This window comes from Schistocerca nitens, chromosome 4, assembly GCF_023898315.1.
Source record: "Schistocerca nitens isolate TAMUIC-IGC-003100 chromosome 4, iqSchNite1.1, whole genome shotgun sequence".
In the NCBI taxonomy this organism is placed as follows: Eukaryota; Metazoa; Arthropoda; class Insecta; order Orthoptera; family Acrididae; genus Schistocerca; species Schistocerca nitens.
Window position 1 is genome coordinate 579,443,586 of NC_064617.1, and position 22,032 is coordinate 579,465,617.

At 39.3% G+C, this 22,032-nt stretch overlaps 1 protein-coding gene across 1 annotated transcript in view; it reads left to right on the forward strand.

Moving 5' to 3' along the window:
- Positions 1-22,032, forward strand: part of LOC126251853 (death-associated protein kinase dapk-1-like) — a 305,116-nt gene that overhangs the window by 205,488 nt on the left and 77,596 nt on the right. Inside the window, exons 16-17 of the mRNA XM_049952529.1 lie at positions 8,634-8,847; positions 15,796-16,034. Coding sequence (XP_049808486.1) covers positions 8,634-8,847; positions 15,796-16,034 — 453 coding nt within the window. The remainder of the gene's footprint in view (positions 1-8,633; positions 8,848-15,795; positions 16,035-22,032) is intronic.

A 22,032-nucleotide genomic window follows, 5' to 3' on the forward strand; every position in this document is an offset into this window, starting at 1 on the left:
GCGCTGCAGTCTGGAACCGCAAGACCGCTACGGTCGCAGGTTCGAATCCTGCCTCGGGCATGGATGTTTGTGATGTCCTTAGGTTAGTTAGGTTTAACTAGTTCTAAGTTCTAGGGGACTAATGACCTCAGCAGTTGAGTCCCATAGTGCTCAGAGCCATTTTTTTATAAATCTTATTAGAGTATTTACATAGCTATTAGTAATTCACAGTCACAAATTTTCAGAACTATGTGTATGGTGTTAGAAATTATGTCATACCTTTTAATCCAATATAAAAACGTGTTGCATTAAAATTTATTTTTATTTAAATAATTAATTCTGTGTACAGGTTATGACACATAATATTTTAACAGTTATTATAGAGTCACGTACGGGTTCATTAATTTATATAAATTTTTTGTGTGCTTTTTTATGATGGTCATTATGTATGGCAATGTACTTCTTAAACAATACAGATATCCAAAGCCAGCACTAGTTCAGGATAACGCTGTCAGGACTCATAGCTTGCTTTTCTCACACAGTTTCTTGCAAGTAGCAAAAGCGTGTGAACATTTAGAAGCCATTTTGTGGAGTTCAAATCCATTCAACACTTTTCCACATTGTCAGCTAGTAACTGGGATATAACCACACAGAGTATTTTCTGGAATATTTAATTATTCAGATCGACCTATGTGTATTACACCGACTATCAAATATCCATCAGAAACATAAGTCACATCAGGTGCGGTGCAAGAAAGTGCAATAGGGCCATTTGTGTTCTCAGTATACATAAATGAATTTGTCTGATAGTATCATCAGCACTGTCAGATTGTGTCCTGACTGTTCTTTAGAGTATAGATAGTAAGGAAACACAGAAAGACTTAGGCACTATTTCCACTTGGTGAACTAAATAAAACAATATGACTAGTAGATCGTTACTCACCACACAGATATGTTGAGTTTTAGACAGCCACAATGAAAACTGTACACATTGAGCGTTTGGCCAAAGCATTCTTCAAAAAAAAAAATAAAAAAGAAAAACACACACACACACACACACACACACACAACACTCACATACACACACAAACACTCACTTCACACACTCATGAGCACTATCTCCAACTACTCCAGCCAGAATGCTGTGTTGGGAAAAAGCAGCAATGCGGAGTGGGGCAGGGAAGGGATAGGGGTGGTGGGATACTGGTGGGGATGGGAGAGGGGAGAAGTGAACGCTACCTGATGGAGTATATGGAGTATGCATGGGCTTGATGGTGGCAGGACAAGACTGCTAGGTACAGCTTTGGGGGCTGTGGGGGGAGCAAGGGGAGGGGGCGTGAAGCAGAAAAGGAGAGTGGCAGAGAAAGGGAAAACACTGGTGGGTATCTTGAAAGAGAGCGGTGCACAGGGGGGGTGAGTGGACATGAACTGGGAGGAGGTGATAGGACAAAGGGGCAGTAACTGTTAGTTAGAGGGTGGGGGACAATAAGTTACCATAGGTTGAGGCTGGAATGATTTTAGAAGTGAAAATATGTTGTAAGGATAACTCACATCTGTGCAGTTCAGAAAAGCAGATGTAGATGGCCTGGACTGTGAAGTAGCCATTGAAGTGAAGCATGTTATATTAGCTGCATGTTGTACCATAGGGTTGCCTACTTGGCTCTTGGCCATAGATTGGTGGTTGCCATTCATCTAGTGGATTGCTGATTGGTAATCATACCAATATAAAAAGCTGAGCAGTAATTGCAGTAGAGCTCATATATGGCATTGCTGCTGTCACAAGTGATCTGGCCTCTGATGGCATAGGATAAGCCCTGACAGAATTGGAATAGGAAGTGCTGGGTGGATGGATTGAGCATGTCTTGCCCCTCGATGCTCCACTGTGTTAGGAGCCTTGTGGCAAGGGGCTGGAATTGGAGGTGGCATAGGGGTGGACAAGGATGTTGTGGAGGTTGGAACCCCACTTTAGGTGGTTTGGGAAAGATCTTGGGCATGATGTCCCATATTTCAGAGCATGATGATAGGTAACCAAAGCCCTGACAAAGGATGTACATCACTTGTTCCAGTCTGGGGAGCTATTGGGTGATGAAGGGGACACTTCTTTGTAGCTAGTTCTTTAAGGTGGTGGGAGGATTGTGGGGTGCATGTGGAAATCGCATGGGAGGAGATAATGCCTGTCTGTGAAGGCCTTTGAGAGACCTTCAACATACTGGGCAAGGAAGTCCTTGTCATTGTAGACATACCATCCCCAGCTGGCCATGCTGTATGGGAAGGGTTTTTTGGTGTGGAAGGGACAGCAACTGTCAAAATGCTTGTACAGTGGTGTGGATGAAGCCATCAGAGAGGAGGAGGTCAACATCCCAAGAAAGTGACACTGTGGTTGAGGAGGACAAGGTGAAGTGGATGGGATAAAAATGGTTCAAATGGCTCTGAGCACTATGGGACTTAACAGCTGTGGTCATCAGTCCCCTAGAACTTAGAACAACTTAAACCTAACTAACCTAAAGACATCACACACATCCATGCCCGAGGCAGGATTCGAACCTGCGACCGTAGCAGTCGCGCGGTTCCGGACTGCGCGCCTAGAACCGCGAGACCACCGCGGCCGGCTGGATGGGATAGGAGGTGTTGAGGTTGTGAAGCAGTGTAGTTAGGGTGTGTTGGCCCTGAGACCAGATCATGAAAATATCATCAATGATCCTTTTCACAATATTGTTGGTATTCTAACTTGGACTTTCCATTGTTTGAACTGAGTAACTGTTGTGTTTAAATGTTGGGAGGATTATAGGAAAGTTTAGTGCATCTGTTGTGGAGGAAGCATACAATATGCTAGTGAAAACTGTCCAAGAGCTCTGCTCCAGAATGTTGGGTCTTTATGAAGTAAATCTGTCACTAAATGTGAAAGGAATTTTGGGATACTCTGGTAGGGTCTTAACAAATTTGTATAGTCACAATAAATAATAACAGAGCTGTTCAGGGAATCATTGTAAGAACTCTGGCATGGTTCTCATGAAATCATGTTGTGCAGCAATTCTGCTGCTTCCATCTAATACCTTGCGTATTCAGAAGTAATGTGTGACACTATACAGTAGCTTGCAGAATGTGTATGTTGATGAAGTACAGAAAGACTAGAATAATCTTAACTCTCATACAACCCATTTTCCACTAATATCTTAATGGTTTTCTGTATACTGAATGAAAAAAAAAGTTGACAGTGCTTGTTTTTGAAGTTACTGTTGTCTTTGTGGCCAAAAAACAATTTTCAAAACTTAGAATGGGTTGATGAGCATTCACTATGATATGGCATTTCACCATCTAGCCTGGGCTTACTCTCTTTCTAATCTCCTCAGTGCTTTTAGCTCCATATCTGAAATGGTAACAAAAATTCATAGGACTGCCCTTATCTGACTGAGGAAGTGTGTGGAGAATGTTGTCTGAAAGATCATGATGCTGATGGTTCAGATGTCTGACAACAAAAGGAGATGGCTAAGTCACTGGCTTCAGTATGAGTATTAAAGATAACATATTTCATGTGATTATCCCCAATGCTGGACATTGTCTTTGCATATATTTGGATGAATTTTGTTTAATCTGGTTTTTAAATATTTGAAAGCAGGTGTGTGTATTACTTTGGTGTAATGAAGAGAGATTCATTTTGAGTGTTGATTTAAATACTACAGTAATCTAGAAAACTGAAGAAAGTCCATAAAGATGTTACAGAGACCCTTCTCTTGAGTGATGTAATCTACAAACAGTTCACTAATCTATAATTATGATGATACAACTGTGGGTGGTTCATAATGGCTTTGGCCTTCAGAGAAGATTGTAACTGTTATATGACCAGCAAAATTCATGATATAGTGTAGGATGAATATCCAATGAAAATCTTTCAGGTATCACATTAGAAAAATCTCAAGTTAAGAGCTATTTAGTACTCTGCCTAAGTGTTTGCGTGTGATGAAGCTGAAGATAGTTATCATAATCAGCCAATCCAAGCAAGAGTAGAATTCCATGATTTGTCCAGGCTCAAACCACTATCATGGTTAGTTAAATCCTTCACCTTGTAAATTGCAATTACTTCCTTCACAAAAGAGTCCCAAGTTCTCAACACATCACAAGGTCACCAAGATGATTTTAGAGTACCACTAAAAATTATGATCAATATCTAACATCTAATTCTGGATTCCATGCCTTGCCCAGTTACAGGAATTCTGTATTAACTTCGTTGATGTGCAGCAGATGTATCTGGGTCATCAGTACCTCTGGCATCATTTACCGTGGTATGGACCTTAGGTTTAAATTACTCTTACATGTGCTGTTGCTTCAGCTGAAGCTCAAGTTGAAGAAATATCAGTGGAAGAAATGGAGTTTCTTTGGCTGCATGCCTGAAATCTAATTAATCAGTCAATGAGTTGTGAAAACATGAATATTGACATTTTGGACATTATTTATTGACCATAATGGAATGAGAATGTTCACAAGATCATATTGTGCCTTGATAAGGGTTGCATCCTGCACGGAGTTGACAAAGAAAGTCATATTTGGTGAAAACAAATAGTATCTCTCATTAGGATTGTAACCTATCTTAAATCTGCAGTTGCCACAGCCAAAATCATGAAGTTTCAACATGTATTGGTACCTTACCACCTTATTTCTCCTACTCTCTAAATTTTACACTTTACAATAACACAAACTACATGAAGAAATCAATTAAATTTTATTAATAAGACCCCTGAAGTATCAACTTTCCAGGCACCCTTCTCACGCATGTTGTTTATTGAGATGAATCTCATTCTGAATGGTTATAATAGTGCACAGTATTTTGATAAATTGTTGTTTAGTCCTAAATACCTGTCAGATGAAAGTACCGGGTGATCAAAAAGTCAGTATAAATTTGAAAACTTAATAAACCATGGAATAATGTAGATAGAGAGGTAAAAATTGACACACATGCTTGGAATGACATGGGGTTTTATTAGAACAAATAAAAGGAGCTGCAATGAGAGAGAGAATCAGATGCGCCAGCAGTCGCAGCAGGTTGATGTTACCTGAAAAGGCGCTTTTAGTGAAGCTGTATTATCAGAAGGGGGAATGTGCTAGTTCAGTGTTACGATCCTATCGCCATAGGAAGGGGATTCGAATAGGTAAAGGTCCGTTGACAAATGCAGCTGTGGCGAGAATGATTTCAAAGTTCGAAGCCACGGGGTGTTTAGACAATAGTCCCCATAGTGGCCGACCGAGCACAAGGCATAATGCTGCTGAGACAGTTCAGTAAGAAATGGAGACTGTAGCGGGTTCGTCTATCCACGGGGAAGTCAGCACTCGTGCAGTCGCATGTCGAACCGGCATTCCATACACTACTGTTTGGTTGGCACTGAGGCGTACCCTCCGATGCTAAACGTACAATATCCATCAGCATCATGAACTGTTACCTGGCGATTTAGTGAAGCGGAGGGCATTTGTGGTGTGGGCGTTTCAAAAGATGGTGGAAGATGACGATTGGTTGAGTAACGTGTTGTGGACCGACAAAGCTCATTTCACACTCCGAAGGTCTGTCAACGCCCACAACTGCAGAATTTGGGTTACCGAAAATCCTAGAACTGTCGTGGAAACTCCATTGCACGATGAGAAAGTCATGGTATGGGTTGGATTTACCACATCTAATGTTATCGGGCCTTTTTTCTTCGAGGAAATGCGTGATTCTGGTTTTGTAACTGCTACCGTGATGGGTGAGAGGTACGCCTATATGTTACAGAATCGTATCATCCCCAGCCTGGCTGATAAACACCTGCTGGATCGTCCGATGTTTATGCAGGATGGCGATACACCCCATATTGCTAGATGTGTGAAAGATCTCTTGCGGGCGTTGTTTGGTGATGATTGTGTGCTCAGACGCACTTTTGTCATGCTTGGCCTCCCAGGTTCCCAGACCTCAGTCCGTGCGATTATTGGCTTTGGGCTTACCTGAAGTTGCAAGTGTATCATGATCGACCGACATCTCTAGGGATGCTGAAAGACAACATCCGACACCAATGCCTCACCATAACTTCGGACATGCTTTACAGTGCTGTTCACAACATTATTCCTTGACTACAGCTATTGTTGAGGAATGATGGTCGACATATTGAGCATTTCCTGTAAAGAACATCATCTTTGCTTTGTCTTACTTTGTTATGCTAATTATTGCTATTCTGATCAGATGAAGTGCCAACTGTCAGACATTTTTTGAACTTTTGTATTTTTTTGGTTCTAATAAAACCCCATGTCATTCCAAACATGTGTGTCAATTTGTACCTCTCTATCTATATTATTCCGTGATTTATTCAGTTTTCAAATTTATATTGACTTTTTGATAATCCGGTACATCTACATTGATGATACCCTCGTCTGCAAAGGAAGAAGACTAGTCTGTAACACAAATAGTACCAGGAGACATTGGAATTAAAGGAAATTACTTATCAGTGAGGTCAGTAATTGTACACTACAATTCACTGTTTGGTGTCTGTGCTGGCTGTTGTCTTATTGATCTCAAAAATAATATCTTTGGCAATGAGCTGTTGGTTACAACTGAACACACTAAGTTGCAAGTTGTTTGACCTTTTAAACCAACATGATAATCTTGTTTCACTCACTCAGAAAAATAATGTCCACTGGAATATTGCTTCCCTCATCAATAAGAAGATGAATTGGTGTGTATTACTTGACATCAGTGTGTTTCGGTATACTAAAATTTAAATAGGACTCCTTTCTTTGTTGAGAAGTTTGTTTTACGAGTGAGATGAGAAAATTTTTGAGTGAATTATATAGATATCTGTGATGCCTGTGATCTTTTCTAAATAAGTAATTCTTTACTTGGTTTATATTCTCATTTTTAGGGATTCAAACCCCAGTGAGTAAAAAGGTAGCCTTTATAGGATTACTTTGTTTGTCTGCCCGACTGTCTGACTGTCCCCTTTTTGTCAGCAATGGGGAGATGCATCAAGTTGAAATTTATGTCAAATGCTAATGTCTAGGCTCCTTGGTGGTGTAATAAATTTAAGCTTCAAAGTGGATGCAGTCAAAAGATATGCCCATTCATGACACATATTTTGATAGTCACAAATTCACTTATCAAAACATATAGATAAGCTGCTTATAATCATGTCAGGCCTGGCAATCAAGTGGTAAAGTGCATGCCTGGAAACGAAGAAGTCGCAAGCCTAGCATTCACCTTTGACCTATGTGAGTAGTCACCAGAAATTACGAATACATAAGTCACTGAAGTGGCATCCAATTTAAAGACTTACACTAGGTCCTTGAGCCACACAAAATGTTTATTGTTATATATGCACATAAGTTACAGGAGTCTACATCTACATCTACATCTACATGGATACTCTGCAAATCACATTTAAGTGCTTGGCAGAGGGTTCATTGAACCACCTTCACAATTCTCTTTTATTCCAATCTCGTATAGTGCATGGAAAGAACAAACACCTATGTTTCCGTACAAGCTCTGATTTCCCTTATTTTATCATGGTGATCGTTTCTCCCTATGTAGGTTAGTGTCAACAAAATATTTTCGCATTCGGAGGAGAAAGTTGGTGATTGGAATTTCGTGAGAAGATTCCATCGCAACGAGAAATGCCTTTCTTTAATGATGTCCAGCCCAAATCCTGTGTCATTTCTGTGACACTTTCTCCCATATTTCGCGATAATACAAAATGTGCTGCCCTTCTTTGAACTTTTTTGATGTACTCCATCAGTCCTATATGGTAAGGATCCCACACTGCGCAGCAGTATTCTAAAAGAGGACGGACAAGCATAGTGTAGGCAGTCTCCTTAGTAGATCTGTTACATTTTCTAAGTGTCCTGCCAATAAAATGCAGTCTTTGGTTAGCCTTCCCCACAACGTTTTCTATGTGTTCCTTCCAATTTAAGTTGTTCATGATTGTAATACCAAGGTATTTAGTTGAATTTATGGCTTTTAAATTAGACTGATTTATTGTGTAATCGAAGTTTAACGAATTTCTTTTAGCACTCATGTGGATGACCTCACACTTTTCGTTATTAAGTGTCAACAGCCAATTTTTGCACCATTCAGATATATTTTCTAAATTGTTTCGCAGTTTGTTTTGATCTTCTGATGACTTTATTAGTCGATAAACGACAGCGTCATCTGTAAACAACCTAAGATGGCTGCTCGGATTGACTCCCAAATTGTTTATATAGATAAGGAACAGCAAAGGGCCTGTAACAGTACCCCAGGGATCACCAGAAATTCCTTCTATTTTACTCGATGCCTTCCCCCCCTCAATTAGTATGAACTGCGACCTTCTACTTGCACTTGTCCAGTGTGTTTTTTTCTTGTAATTATGTTATTCTTTCATTTTGTGGGTGTGGTTGCACTGAAACTATCCTTTGTGTGTGTGTGTGTGTCTTTCATGTAGTTATTAATTGGGTTTCTTTTTATTCTTGGTAACTTCTCTTTTTACTCCTTATTAAATTTGAATAGTAAGGTGATAATTATCATTTGACCCGTTCAACTCGATTCATTTGACAATATGACATTACATGTTCACATTTTGTAAATTTTTGTGTCTAATCTTATGTGTAGAGTAAGATTTGAGTAAATATAAAAGTATGTTGTATTTTATGTTTTATTTCTGTTTAAGGTCTCTGTCTCTGGTTGTGGTGGAGATTTGACGTTATGGGAACTTTCTGGACAAGAGACCTATTTTCTGATATACCATCATTTTCTAGGCTCAACAGCTTGTCTTCATGTTGTAGTTTATAGTCTGGCTGACCCACCAAGCGCTCAGCTTGAGCAGTGTCTCTTCTGGCTTACCTTTCTCCAGGCACGCACAGTACCACCACTTGAACCACTTGGTAAGATGTTTGGTCAGTATTTCTTAATCTTGTATATCCCATCAACAGTTCTCCAAGCAACAGAGCATTTTAGATTTACTCTTTAATTTCAAGTTTTTAGACATTTTCTTAATGTTTTATTCATTTCTTTTTTTTTCCAAAAGGAACATCCAGCTGTCCTAGCTTTTGATACAGTTAATTCCTTCCTTAGCAAAGAATGAGGGATGTATGGGGGAAGATTAAAAACTAGGGGCATTTCGTTCAGACCAAAGACAAAGACTCAGATGGTTCCAGCTGTGTGTGTAATGAAGTACCCTCGTTCTCACAACAAGATGGTTTCAGCTGTGTGTGTAATGAAGTACTCTCGTTCTCACAACAGGTCGAGTCCTCTCAACCTGGGGTGTGGGTGACCTGCCATTAGTTTTAAACTTTCCCAAACCTATCCCTTTTTATTAGAACTGGCCTTTTAGAATGTCTAAGAAAGGGTAAGGGGGAGAGAGATAGAAATATGGTAATTGATAACAGTGTGTGTGGTTTTTGTAGCTCCAGGAAAAAGAAAGTGGAGTTCTAGCAAGTGATCATTGTAGTTTCTTGCATTTTCCTTATAACACAACAAAGTCAGATAAACTACAATGGATTCTCGATGAGCCTTCAATTTTGACACGTTTCCATGCTCTTCATTTTTTAAATGCATTTCAGACTGCATCAGAAATACATAAAAAGACTGAAATCTAGACTTTTAAACTGAGAGTTGCTAATTATTTCATACTTCGTGATATGATCCTGTTTTTATTATATTATATTAGAACTGATGATATATTGAGTAGCTCAGGAGATCCTTGTCATGTTTTTTCTCTAACTGGTTGTTGGAATGGTAGTAGGGCTTTGTTTAAGTGTACACATTTATAGATTTGTTAGTGTTAGTTAAGGATAATACTGAATTGGTGTAGTGACCCACATAAGATTCCAAACCTGCGACCCGAGCTCACAGCTGTACAGCATGCCACAGAAGTCACAAGACACGAGCACCGACAGAGGCCCCACAATCTTGGATGCACATGCATCCTCTCTGTAGTGCACTCTACTGGCTGGCCAACAGCTTATAGAGTTGGAGCTGGCCAGCCTCACTCTCAGTCAGATGTTTACTTCAGCCACGGGATGATTAGGACTACCAGGGCAGCCACTCCGTAGCAGGTCTTTTTTCTGTGCCTATATTTGTGAAGTAATAAAGTGTTGTGTTCGTTATTACCTGTGTGTTCTTGTAGACAGGACATATTGGTGATGAGTATGGTCATTTTTCATGTCTTACATGGTGTGTTTGATTTTCGCACTGTGTTGTGACATTTCTCTTGTTGTGACATGGAAGCTCTGCTTCAAACGTTGGTGCAACAGCAGGCGGAACTTCTTATAATCGTACAACAGGCTGTGATGGCATTGCTGTCTCCATCTTGTCTCCAGCTATGTTTCCTCCTCCATTTATCGTTTGACAAGGCAGTGGAAAATTGGGATGCATATGAACACCGCTTATGGCAATGTTCCCTTGCCTTCCATATGACAGATGCAGAGGTATGCTGTGCACTGTTTTTGTCATGGATTTCTCCCACCTTGTATCAGGTGTTGCAAATATTGACCCCATCACAGTAACCTCCTTTGTTGTCTTTTGACAATGTATGCTCAGTGTTGTTTTCCTTTTATCACTGTCACACACACGTTGTGGCTGCTAGGGTTGGATTCTACCTGTGCAAGAAACAGACCCATCAGTCTTATTGCGCCTGGGCCGTAACTGTTCACAGCCTTAGTTACAAGTGCCATTTTGTCATTTCCAAGTTAAAAAGAGACATGTGTGGATGACTTGGTTTGCGATGTTATAATCTGCTTCGCCCCGGATAAGGAAGTCTGGCAATGGCTCCTCCAATTAGAAAACCCTTCCCTTGGTGAAGTGTTGTCCATTGCCCAGTTATATGAGGTCTCACATACTGCTGCTCAGCAGCTGGAAGCATGGTGCGACATTGTGCTGGTGCAAGATGGCCTGGCTATGTTCACTTCAACTGGGGAGGACGACGTAGCAGCGGTTTTATTTATTTATTCTAAGATGATACAGAGATTGTATCAAATACATAATTTTAAGAGTATACAATGTAAGAAATGACAAGCAAAATAGAGGTACAGAATCAAATGTCCCAAGTATTATGCTTAATTATGTACCCATTACACAAGTTTTTAGATTTCTAAGTCCAATCTGTTGATCCAGTTGAGCCCTTCAGGTGATGCATGGTGGATGTTGCTCCCTCTTGCTGTCATGTGAGTCTTGTTACTCCCAACACGATAGAGCAAATTGTCCCCAGCACTGGGCTGTCTGTCATAAGTGTCAGAAAAAAGGCCACATTGCTGTAGTCTGCCAGTCAACAGCACAAAACACTGTATGAGAGTACATGGATATGGATATACGGAAGTGTCATCATCCAGTTCAGTACCCAATCAGATGTCCAACAAGTGTTTTGTTGATGATTTGGTTCTCTCTCAACAGCTGCACCTCCAGGTGGACAACGGTGTGACAGTTTTCCTCTTAATGCCCAAACATATTAAGATCTCGGCTCTCCTCTGCTACACCTACGAGTATATGGTAAGCAGCAAATCCCTTTGCTTGGTCACCTACAGATCAGCAACTCAGCCTATTACTTTTATTGTTGTTCGCAATTCTAGTTCAGCAAACCTTTTCAGGTTTGATGCCTTTCAGACCTTTGACTTTTCAGTAACAGGCTCCATGCAATTGCTACCTGCTGTCATCCCCTATCAATCATTGGAATCTCTGTGTTCCAAATTCCAGGATTTATTTGTGGAAATCGTAGTGACCAGCACAGACTTTAAAGCCCACATAACATTGAAGCAGTCAGCTCATCCTAGATTTTTTCATGTTTGGCAGGTTGTGATAGACCTCAGCTCCCCAGTCAGGGCAGAGTTGGACCAGCTTGCATCTCTTGAGGGTATGGTTCCCATTTCATCTAGTGAATGGGGCGCACTTCTTTTTGTAGTGATTAAACTCCCTGATAAACTGTGACTTTGAGATGATTTTAATGTCACTGTAAATTCACAGTCCGTGGTCAACACATACCCATTGCCATGCCTGGAAGAGATGTTTACACACTTAGTGGGGGTAAATTCTTCTCCAAACTTGATCATTTTGAAACATATCACAAGTTACCCTTGGGTGAGGAGTCCAAGCATATCGTGGTTTTTAATATGCCTCTTGGCCTATATCAATACCAGTAGTTAACGTTAGGCGTAATAAGTGCCTCTGCAATTTTTCAGTTCTATGTGAAGCTGGTCACGTCCACTGTTCTGTGATGTTTCAACTACCTGGACAACATTGTCATTACCGGACATAGGACGAATAACCACCTGCACAATATCTAGTCCCTTTCCAAAAAATTTTAGATCCTGGGTTTGTGTTGCAGCCTACAGAAGTCTAAATTTTTCCAACCCTCTCTTGAGTAACTGGACCACACCATCACAGCAGCAGTGTGACCAACCTCTGGCGAGTCTGGACAAGGCTGTTACAACCTGCTGTGTCCCTTTTCATTGCACAAATTGCAGGCTTTCTTGGGTAAAATTGTCAATTACCATCGGTTCATTCCCAGGGCATCCATCATTCCATGCCTTCTCTACCTTCTTCTCCTTAAGAATGCTTCCTTTGTCTTATTATAGTAGTAGTATAGTATGAGATTGTCTGGTATAAATATAGGGCCAAGATGCGCTGAAGAAATGGCGTACCTTTGTCCTCAGCAATTTTCAGTTTTTAATAATGTAGAGTGACAGTGACTCGTGATGTATCTGCACCATCATGCATATAATTCACCCAATGTTATTCTCAAGAGTAGAACTGTAGCATACACCCAATGTATAGACACATTTTATTTTTATCCTATCTTGAAAATATTTTGACATTGTGATTCATTGCTAAAACTTGAATTATTTATTGGAAAATTTTGTACACAGCTGGAGCAACAACTGTAGAATGAAATCTTCTTGTAGAAATTGTAAACAGCCCATCAGTTGCAAATTGGAATGTTTATTAAAACCCGTTTACCACGGTTTCAACGTTTATAAAAAGTCTTCTGCAGTGGGAAATATAGACAACCTAAGCAAGTTAACAGTGAAAATCTGTTAAGATATTTGCGTGTGGTTCAGTCATGTCTCATTAACGAATACAAAAACAAAAACTTATTCAGACTTATAAGATTACATGTTCTGGCAGAGGTACATTAAAATATAGTTGAAAGGTATCAGTCAAATATAAAACATTACCTCCACAATAAATTAAAACATGCACAACATGGTTGTTGGCATTTTGTATTTCCACTCCAGTGTTCAACTAGTGCACTAACATCACATACCCAACGCTTGTGCTAAGGAAAGCCTCTGACAAGAGTGGGCATTAATAGTATATACAAGGAGGGTGCGTAACAGTGAAAGAAATCTCATCGTGCTAAAGAAATTTTGTATTTGGCTGACGCCCTTTGGCTGTATTTTAACACACCTCTGCCACAGAATGTAATTTAGTAAGTCTGAATAAGTTTTTGTTTTAAATTTAAGGTTTCATTTTTATATTTGTTAACAAGATATGATTTATATTGGTTTACAAAATGTGATTGTACCTGTGTGTTTATTTACCTCTTAAAGTATTTGCACTGTTAACTTGTTTACATTGTCTATATTTCCTCCTGAGGAAGATGTTTTTATAAGTGTTGAAACCATGGTAAAGGGGTTTTAATAAAGCTTCCAGTTTGCAACTGATTGGCTGTTTACTATTTTTACAAGAAGTTTATTGTTTGTATTCTTGTCTCTAAGGAGATATGAAGAACCTATCTTACAACTTTATGTTGCAGCACACACATTTAGTGTTATAAATGAAAATAAGGAAATGTTATTCTACTGGTTGCCATGGGTTGTCATTGCTAATCACAACTGCTACAAACTTAGGTTACTCTCAACAGAAAGAATCCTCTCAGAAGGTTGTAAAATTTGAAATCATAACCTCTGTTCAGCAGTGTTTCAAAAATAAATACCAACAAGATAATTTTCATCCATATAATACCAATAATACCTGCAATTCAGTAACATGTGTTTACTTTTCAACCTGTGTTTTTGCCAGACGTACTGGCCACTGAAGAGAAATGGCTTATATAATCACTTGGTGACTACCTGCATCAGGAATAAGTACTAGTGAAATGTGGCTTGGGGTTAAAGCAGACTGGCAATAATAGCTGTAAAAGCATCAGTAATCTGATTTGATGAGTAAAAACTCATTTCTGCATATGCTGTCTTCACAAAACATTGTGTTTTGACCAATGTATAGGATGCCAAACATGGAAAAACCAGGATGAAATAATGACAATATTATGAAAAGTATTGTTGCTACTCACCATATAGTGGAGATGTTGAGTCGCAGATAGGAACAACAAAAAGACTGTCAGCAAGTAAGCTTTTGGCCACACGTGACCACCCCCCCCCCCCCCCCCCCCAACACACACACACACACACACACACACACACACACACACACACAAGGCTTGCTTGCTGCCAGTCTCTTGTTGTGCCTATCTGGGACTCAGCATCTCCATTATATGGTGAGTAGCAACTATCCTTTTCATAATATTGTCAACGTATTACTGTATTCCATAGTATATAGTTTACTCTCTACTAAATATTTGTTCAAGGGATTTCATTGTTGTTATGTAATAGTATATTTCTGAGCTTAAATAATTTTATTTGTAAAATAGTGAATCCGGAAATACAATTGCTAAATATGTATGGAAATTGCATATACATCCTATGATCCTTATCCCTACCCCACTCTGCCCATCTTCTCATCCCCCTTCTCTGTGCCCATCTTCTCATCCCCCCCCCCTCTCCTCTCTCTCTCTCTCTCTCTCTCTCTCTCTCTGTATATCTCCTCCTCCCCCCTCACTCTGTCTCCTCCTCCACTCTATGTTTCATCTGAATATTCAGTAGCTTCACACATCTCCTGCTCCTCCCATCTCCGTGTGCATCTCCCTCTCACCCTCTTTATGTCCATTTTCATCTGAATGTTCATTAGAGTATCACATAAAAATGTGAAGTAAATCTATCAAGATCTACCAGAGATTTTTGGCAACAGTGTTTTTCCTTTATATGTTTCATATATATTTATATATGTAATATATTACAAAAATATATATTCTGTGTCCATCAGAAAGTTCATTAGAGTGTTGTGTAAAAATTAGAAGTAACTCAATTGAGAACTTTTTGAGATTTTCAGTAACAACATATTTAATTTTTATAGTACATAGCATTTATATATTATGTATATTAATGTTAAACTGATTTTTCCTTATGAGAACATGTGAGCAGAATTGTCAAACTGAACACAAAAGAAATAACTGATCAAATCAGTAGAGCCATTCTCAAATGTTGATCTTTCACAGCTGATTTAAATTTCTAACTTTTCCAGTGCATTTTTCAAAAAATTTTTTTCATACAAACCGTGCCCTGACAATTATGAACACAACAAAGACAAAATCAACCAAATCTGCCAAGTCAGTCTTAATTTATGATATTTCATACAAGTAGCAATTGATGTTCATTTCTGACTTTTCTGTTAGATTCTCCAAATTTTTTTTCCATATGGACCTTCTCCTGACAATAATGAATACTTTTAAAAAAATCAACCAATTCACTGACACTGTTCTCAGGTGATGATCTTTCATACATGCAGCAATTAATTTTTATGTATATAGATAAGCTGGTGAACATTTTTCATGATGATGCATTCAGCTGTGTGTGTGTGTGTGTGTGTGTGAAATAACAAATCTGTTAAATTTTTATCAGTGAACCAGTCTGGCTTGAATATTGCATATTTAAACATTGTACTTATGATACTACTACAGTACTCTTCTTCCAGCATATTTATTTCAGTTATACTCTGTACAGGTGAAGGGGGTGTAGCTGGACGACTTCCCCTAGTACTTCTTGTTGGCACACATGCAGACATGGGTGGGCGATATGCAGATTCAGCTGCAAGACGTTTAATTACGCAGCTTCGCACAAGGTTCCGACTGCAGCTAGAATTGCTGCCTCATACAATTGTGTTAGATGCTCGCATTCCTGGTAGCCCAGGAATACGTCAACTAGAGGCAGCCGTAGCAGGAGTGAGACAGCGACTGTTGCTGGTGAGTGGGACTACATTTTGTTATTTTTGTGGCACAAGTATTGTTTGAAGATGGGATCATTTTACCCAGCACAAGGACTATCCGTTATTCTTTCGCAGTTAACAGACAGTATGAAGAAGATGGTCTTCCCATGAAAAAGATGAACAGAGAGATGAGAAATGCAGATAAGCAGTAGAATGCATAATGATAACTGTGTCGTGAAGTAGAGGCATTTAACTGTAGACAGATCATCCTTCATCCATCTATCCATCCATCCAGTTTTAGGATTTTCTTGCTTTCTCTTAATCAGTTGAAACAAATAGCAGGATGGCTATGTTGAAAAGGTCTCAGCCAATTTCCTTCCCTAATTTCATCTTGGGCCCTGTCTCTAATAACCTTTTGTTGCTTATGTTCCTTCCTTTCAGCAAAGTTTATGTTGGGATGGGACAAGGACCCAAATGATCCTAGTTGTGAAGTAGCCATTGAAATTGACCGTTGTTGCTCAGAGTCATTTTCTGCCAGTTGATGGTCAACTTTCCCTTTGGGTGCAGTTTGACCTTAGCCAGTTATATAAGTTGATAGCGTATTAGTAGTCACATCTACATGACAGACTTGTGCAATAGTCACAATGAAATTGATGCATGATGTGGGTTCTTGCACAAGTGTTCGTGCCATATTCTTGATCAATTTGGAACACAATGTGTTAGATGGGTCTTTTACTCAGTCATGACACATGTGGCAGTAGGGTTATAGGTAAGGACAGATGAGGACAGTGGATAGGTTGAATAGCAGAATACTACTTTGTGAAACGTCTAAATGATTTTGGAGGGAAAATTCTTCATTCTAGAGTACCATTACATATACTCAAAGTCTTGGCAGAGGATGTGGTTCCAATCGGCAGTGATATTGTGTAATAAATGAGATTCTCCTTTGCAACTGGTTAATGGATGTGTGTGGACTGTTGGGACTAGTAGATGATGTAATGCACAAGATTTTAAAACAAGAGAGGTGAAAACTGTGAAACCAGGAAATTTCTGAAGAATCTCTTCCAAGATTTGAGGTCTATCGGTTTCCAGAATAATTATGTTGTTAATTTGTCTCGAATCAAGAACAAGCCTCAGTAAACCATATTTCTTCTTCACAGTAGGAAGTGGACTGCTGCCTCACCAATACCTTGCTGAACCATGTAATTAATTTATTCTTTAACTTTCTGATGATAAACAAAAGGAATGGTGTAGTGTCGTCTAACAAAAGTATTGTGTGGCTTAACTTGAAATTTGTAAAGAAAACCATGAATAGTGCCAGACAGGTACATTATCAAAAATGTAAGCATGAGTTTTTAGATTTCCTGTAGTTGCTGTTTATGAAAATCAGAGGTGGCTTCACAATTGTCAACTTTGCTCTAAATCATATCGAAAATGTCAATCACAGCGTTGTCATTGTTGTGCTTGTAGTACAGGTCAGCTGAAGTAAATTGTGTGGTGTACCAGTCGATATTTGGCTGGCTCTGAGCACTATGGGACTTAACATCTGAGGTCATCAGTCCCCTAGAACTTAGAACTACTTAAACCTAACTAACCTAAGGACATCACACACATCCATGCCCGAGGCAGGATTCGAGCCTGCGACCATAGCAGTCGCGTGGTTCCGGACTGCAGCGCCTAGAACCACGTGGCCACCGCGGTCAGCAGTCGATATTTCTGTTTGAAGAAAGGAAATGCAGGCAGTTAATGTCTTGTTCCTCACTAGAGAGGCTCTGATATGTTTGTGATTCTGGCTTGCAGTGGTGCATGTCTGTTAAGACCTTGGTGAGACTTTCGGAATAGGGATAGGATGTACTCAAAAGATGTGAATTGTTTTCTAAAAATTCTCTACCAAACATTGACATTGATAAGCTGTTTAAACATTTGCATTAGAGAACTACACAGCAGAGCATATTGCAGTGCAATCATTTACAACTCGTTAACAGTGCAATCAATTGCAATAAAACAACTATTCACATTGGTGTGTAGAATGTATGAGACTGGCGATGTAGCGCCAGACTTTCAGGAAGGATGTCATCCACACAATTCGAAAGATTACAAGAACTGGCAAATGCAAGAATTATCACACAATTTGCTTAATAGCATCCAAGTTGCTGACTAGAATAGTATACAGAAGAATGGAAAAGAAAATTGAGGATCTTTTAAATGACCAACAGTTTAGCTTTAGGAAAGATAAAGGCACCAGAGAGGCAGTTCTGACATTGCAGCTGATTATGGAAGCAAGCTGAAGAAAAATCAAGACACACTCAAAACATTTGTCAACGTAGAATATGTGTTTGACAATGTAAAATGGTGCAGGATGTTTTAAAGTCTGAGAAAAATAGGGGTAACCTGTTGGGAAAGACAGGTAATATACAATGTGTACAAGAACCAAGAGGAAACAAGAAGAATGGAAGACCAAGAACGAAGTGCATGGATTAAAAAGGGTGTAGGATGAGGATGTAGTATTTCACTGCTAATGTTCAATCTATACATCGAAGAAGTGATGACTGAAATAAAAGACAGGTTCAAGAGTGGGATTAAAACTCAAGGTATATCAGTGGTACAGTTTGCTGACAACATTGCTACTCTCAGTGAAAGTGAGGATCTGTTGAATGGAATGAACAGTCTAATGAATACAGAATATGGATTGAGAGTAAATTGAAGAAAGATGAAATTAATTAGATGTGGCAGCAATGAAGTAGTGAAAAAAACTTAACATCACAATTGGTGACCATGAAATAGCTGAAATTAAAGAATTCTGCTACCTAGGCAGCAAAATAATCCATGACGGACAGAGAAAAGATAGCATAAAAAGCAGACTAGCACTGGAAACAAGGGAATTCCTGGCCTAGAAACGTCTGCTAGTATGAGACATATGTTGTAATTTGAGGAAGAAATTTCTGACAATATACATTTGCAGCACAGCATTGTATAGTACTGGGGCATGGACCATGGGAAAACCAGAACAGAAGCGAATCAAAGCATCTGAGATGTGATGCTACAGAAAAATGTTGAAAAGTGGGTGGGCTGACAAAGTAAGGAATGAGGGGGTTCCTTACAGATTTGCTGAGGAAGAGAATATATGCAAAACACTGACTAGAAGAACGAACAGGATGATAGGACATCTGTTACAATATCTGGGAATAATTTCCATAGTACTAGAGAGAGCTATAGATGGTAAAAACTGTAGAGGTAGACAGAGGTTGAAATACATCCAATAGGTAATTGAGGATTGGTTGCAAGTGCTGCTCTGTGTTCAAAAGGTAATGGGCTGCATCCGACCAGCCAAAAGACTGGTGACTCAAAAGCAAAAGAAACATACTTTAATGTCTATGAATGGCAATTCTTTCAAGGTTACGATTGAGAGCATCTTGAAGAGGAATTTTGTTTTTCCCCCAATCAGTCTTCTGACTTTTGATGCGGCCTGCCACAAATTCCTCTCTTGTGCCAACCTCTCCATCTCAGAGTAGCACCTGCAACCTACATCCTCAACTATTTGCTGCATGTATTCCAATGTCTGTCTTCCTCTACCGTTTTTGCCCTCTACAGCTCCCTCTAGTACCATAGAAGTCATTCCCTTATGTTGTAACAGATGTCCTATCATCCTGTTGCTTTTCCTTGTCGTGTTTTCCACATATTCTTTTCCTCTCCGATTCGGTGCAGAACCTCTTCATTCCTTACCCTATCAGTCCACCTAATTTTCAACATTCATCTGTAGCACCACATCTCAGATGCTTCGATTCTATTCTGTTCCAGTTTTCCCACAGTGCACATTTTACTACCATACAGTGCTGTGCTCCAACATACATTCTCAGGAATTTCTTCCTCAAATTAAGACCTATGTTTGATACTAGTAGACTTCTCTTGGCCAGGAATACATTTCTGGCAGTGCTAGTCTGATTTTGAGTCCTCCTTGCTCCATCTGTCACAGGTTATTTTGCTGCCTAGGTAGCAGAATTCCTTAACTTTACATGCTTCATGACAATCAATCCTGATATTAAGTTTCTTGCTGTTCTCATTTCTGATACTGCTCAATACTTTTGTCTTTCTTTGATTTTCTATCAGTCCATATTCTGTACTCATTAGACTGTTCATTCTGTTCAGCGGATCATGTAATTCTTCTTCAGTTTCACTAAGGATAGCAGTGTCATCAGCAAATCATATCATGGATATCCCGTGACCTTGAATTTTAATTCCACTCTGAACCTTTCTTTTATTTCCATCATTGCCTCTTCAGTGTACAGATTGAACCATAGGGGTGAAAGACTACATCCTTGTCTTATACTCTTTTTAATCCGAGCACTTCATTCTTGGTTGGCCACTCTTATTATTCCCTCCCGGCTCTTACAAATATTGTATATTACCCATCTCTCCCTATAGCTTACCCCTATTTTTCTCAGAATTTCAAACATTTTGCACCCTTTTACAAATACTTTTTCCAGGTCAACAAATCCTATGAACATGTCTTGATTTTTCTTTAATTTTGCTTCCATTATCATCTGTAACATTAGAAATGCCCCTCTGGTGGCTTTACCTTTCCTAAATCCAAACTGTTAGTCATCTAACACACCCTCAATTTTCTTTTCCATTCACGTGTATATTATTCTTGTCAGCAACTTGGATGCATGAGCTGTTAATCTGATTGTGTGATAACTCTCGCACTTATAAGTTCTTGCAGTCTTCAGAATTGTGTTGATGATATTTTTCCGAAAGTCAGATGGAATGTCGCCACACTCATACATTCTACACACCAATGTGAATAGTTGTTTTGTTGCCACTTCCCCTAATGACTTTAGCAATTCTGATGGAATGTTATCTATCCCTCCTGTCTTATTTGTTCTTAAGTCCTCCAAAGCTCTCTTAACTTTTGATTCTAATACTGGATCCCCTTTCTCCTCTAAAAGCAACCTGTTTCTTCTTCTGTCACATCTGACAAATCTTTCCCCCCACAGAGGCCTTCAGTGTACTCTTTCCACCTATCCATTATCTCCTCTGCATTTAACAGTCAAATACCCCTACCACCCTTGCTTTTAATTTCACCGAAGGTTGTTTTGACTTTCCTATATGCTGAGTCAGTCCTTCCAACAACCATTTCTTGTTCGATTTCTTCACATTTTCCATGCAGCCTTTTCATCTTAGCTTTCCTGCACTCCCCATTTATTTCATTTCTCAGTGACTTGCATTTCTGTGTTTTTGTATTTCCTTCTTTCATCAATCAACTGAAGTATTTCTTCTGTTATCTATAGTTTCTTCGCAGTTCCCTTCTTTGTCCCCATGTGTTTCTTTCCAAATTCTGTGAATGCCCTTTTTAGGGATGTCCATTCCTCTTCAACTGTACTGCCTACTGAGCTATTCCTTATTGCTGTATGTACAGCCTTAGAGAACTTCGAGCATATCTCGTCATTCCTTAGTGCTTTCATATCCCACTTCTGTGCATATTGATTCTTCCTAACTAATCTCTTAAACTTCAGCCTACTCTTCATCACAACTATATTGTGATCTGAGTCTATATCTGCTCCTGGGCACGCCTTACAATCTAATATATGATTTCGAAATCTGTGTCTGACTGTGATGTAATCTAACTGAAATCTTCCCATATCAACCGGCCATCTCTAAGTATATCTCCTCTTCTTCAGATTCTTGAACAGAGTATTTGCTATTACTAGCTCAAATTTATTACAGAACTCAATTAATCTATCTCCTCTCTCATTCCTTGTCCCAAGCCCATATTCTCCTGTAACCTCTTCTTTTACTTTTTCCCCTACAGTTGCATTCTAGTCCCCCATGACTATTAGATTTTCATCTCTCCCTTTACATACTGTATTGCCATTTCAGTATCCTCATATACTTTCTCTCTCTCTTCATCGTCAGCTTGCAGTGCCAGCGTGTATACTGGACTATTGATGTCTGTGTTGGTTTGCTGTGAATCCTGAAGAGAACAACCCTATAGCTGAATTGTTCACAGTAACACTCTCTCTGCCCTACCTCCCTAA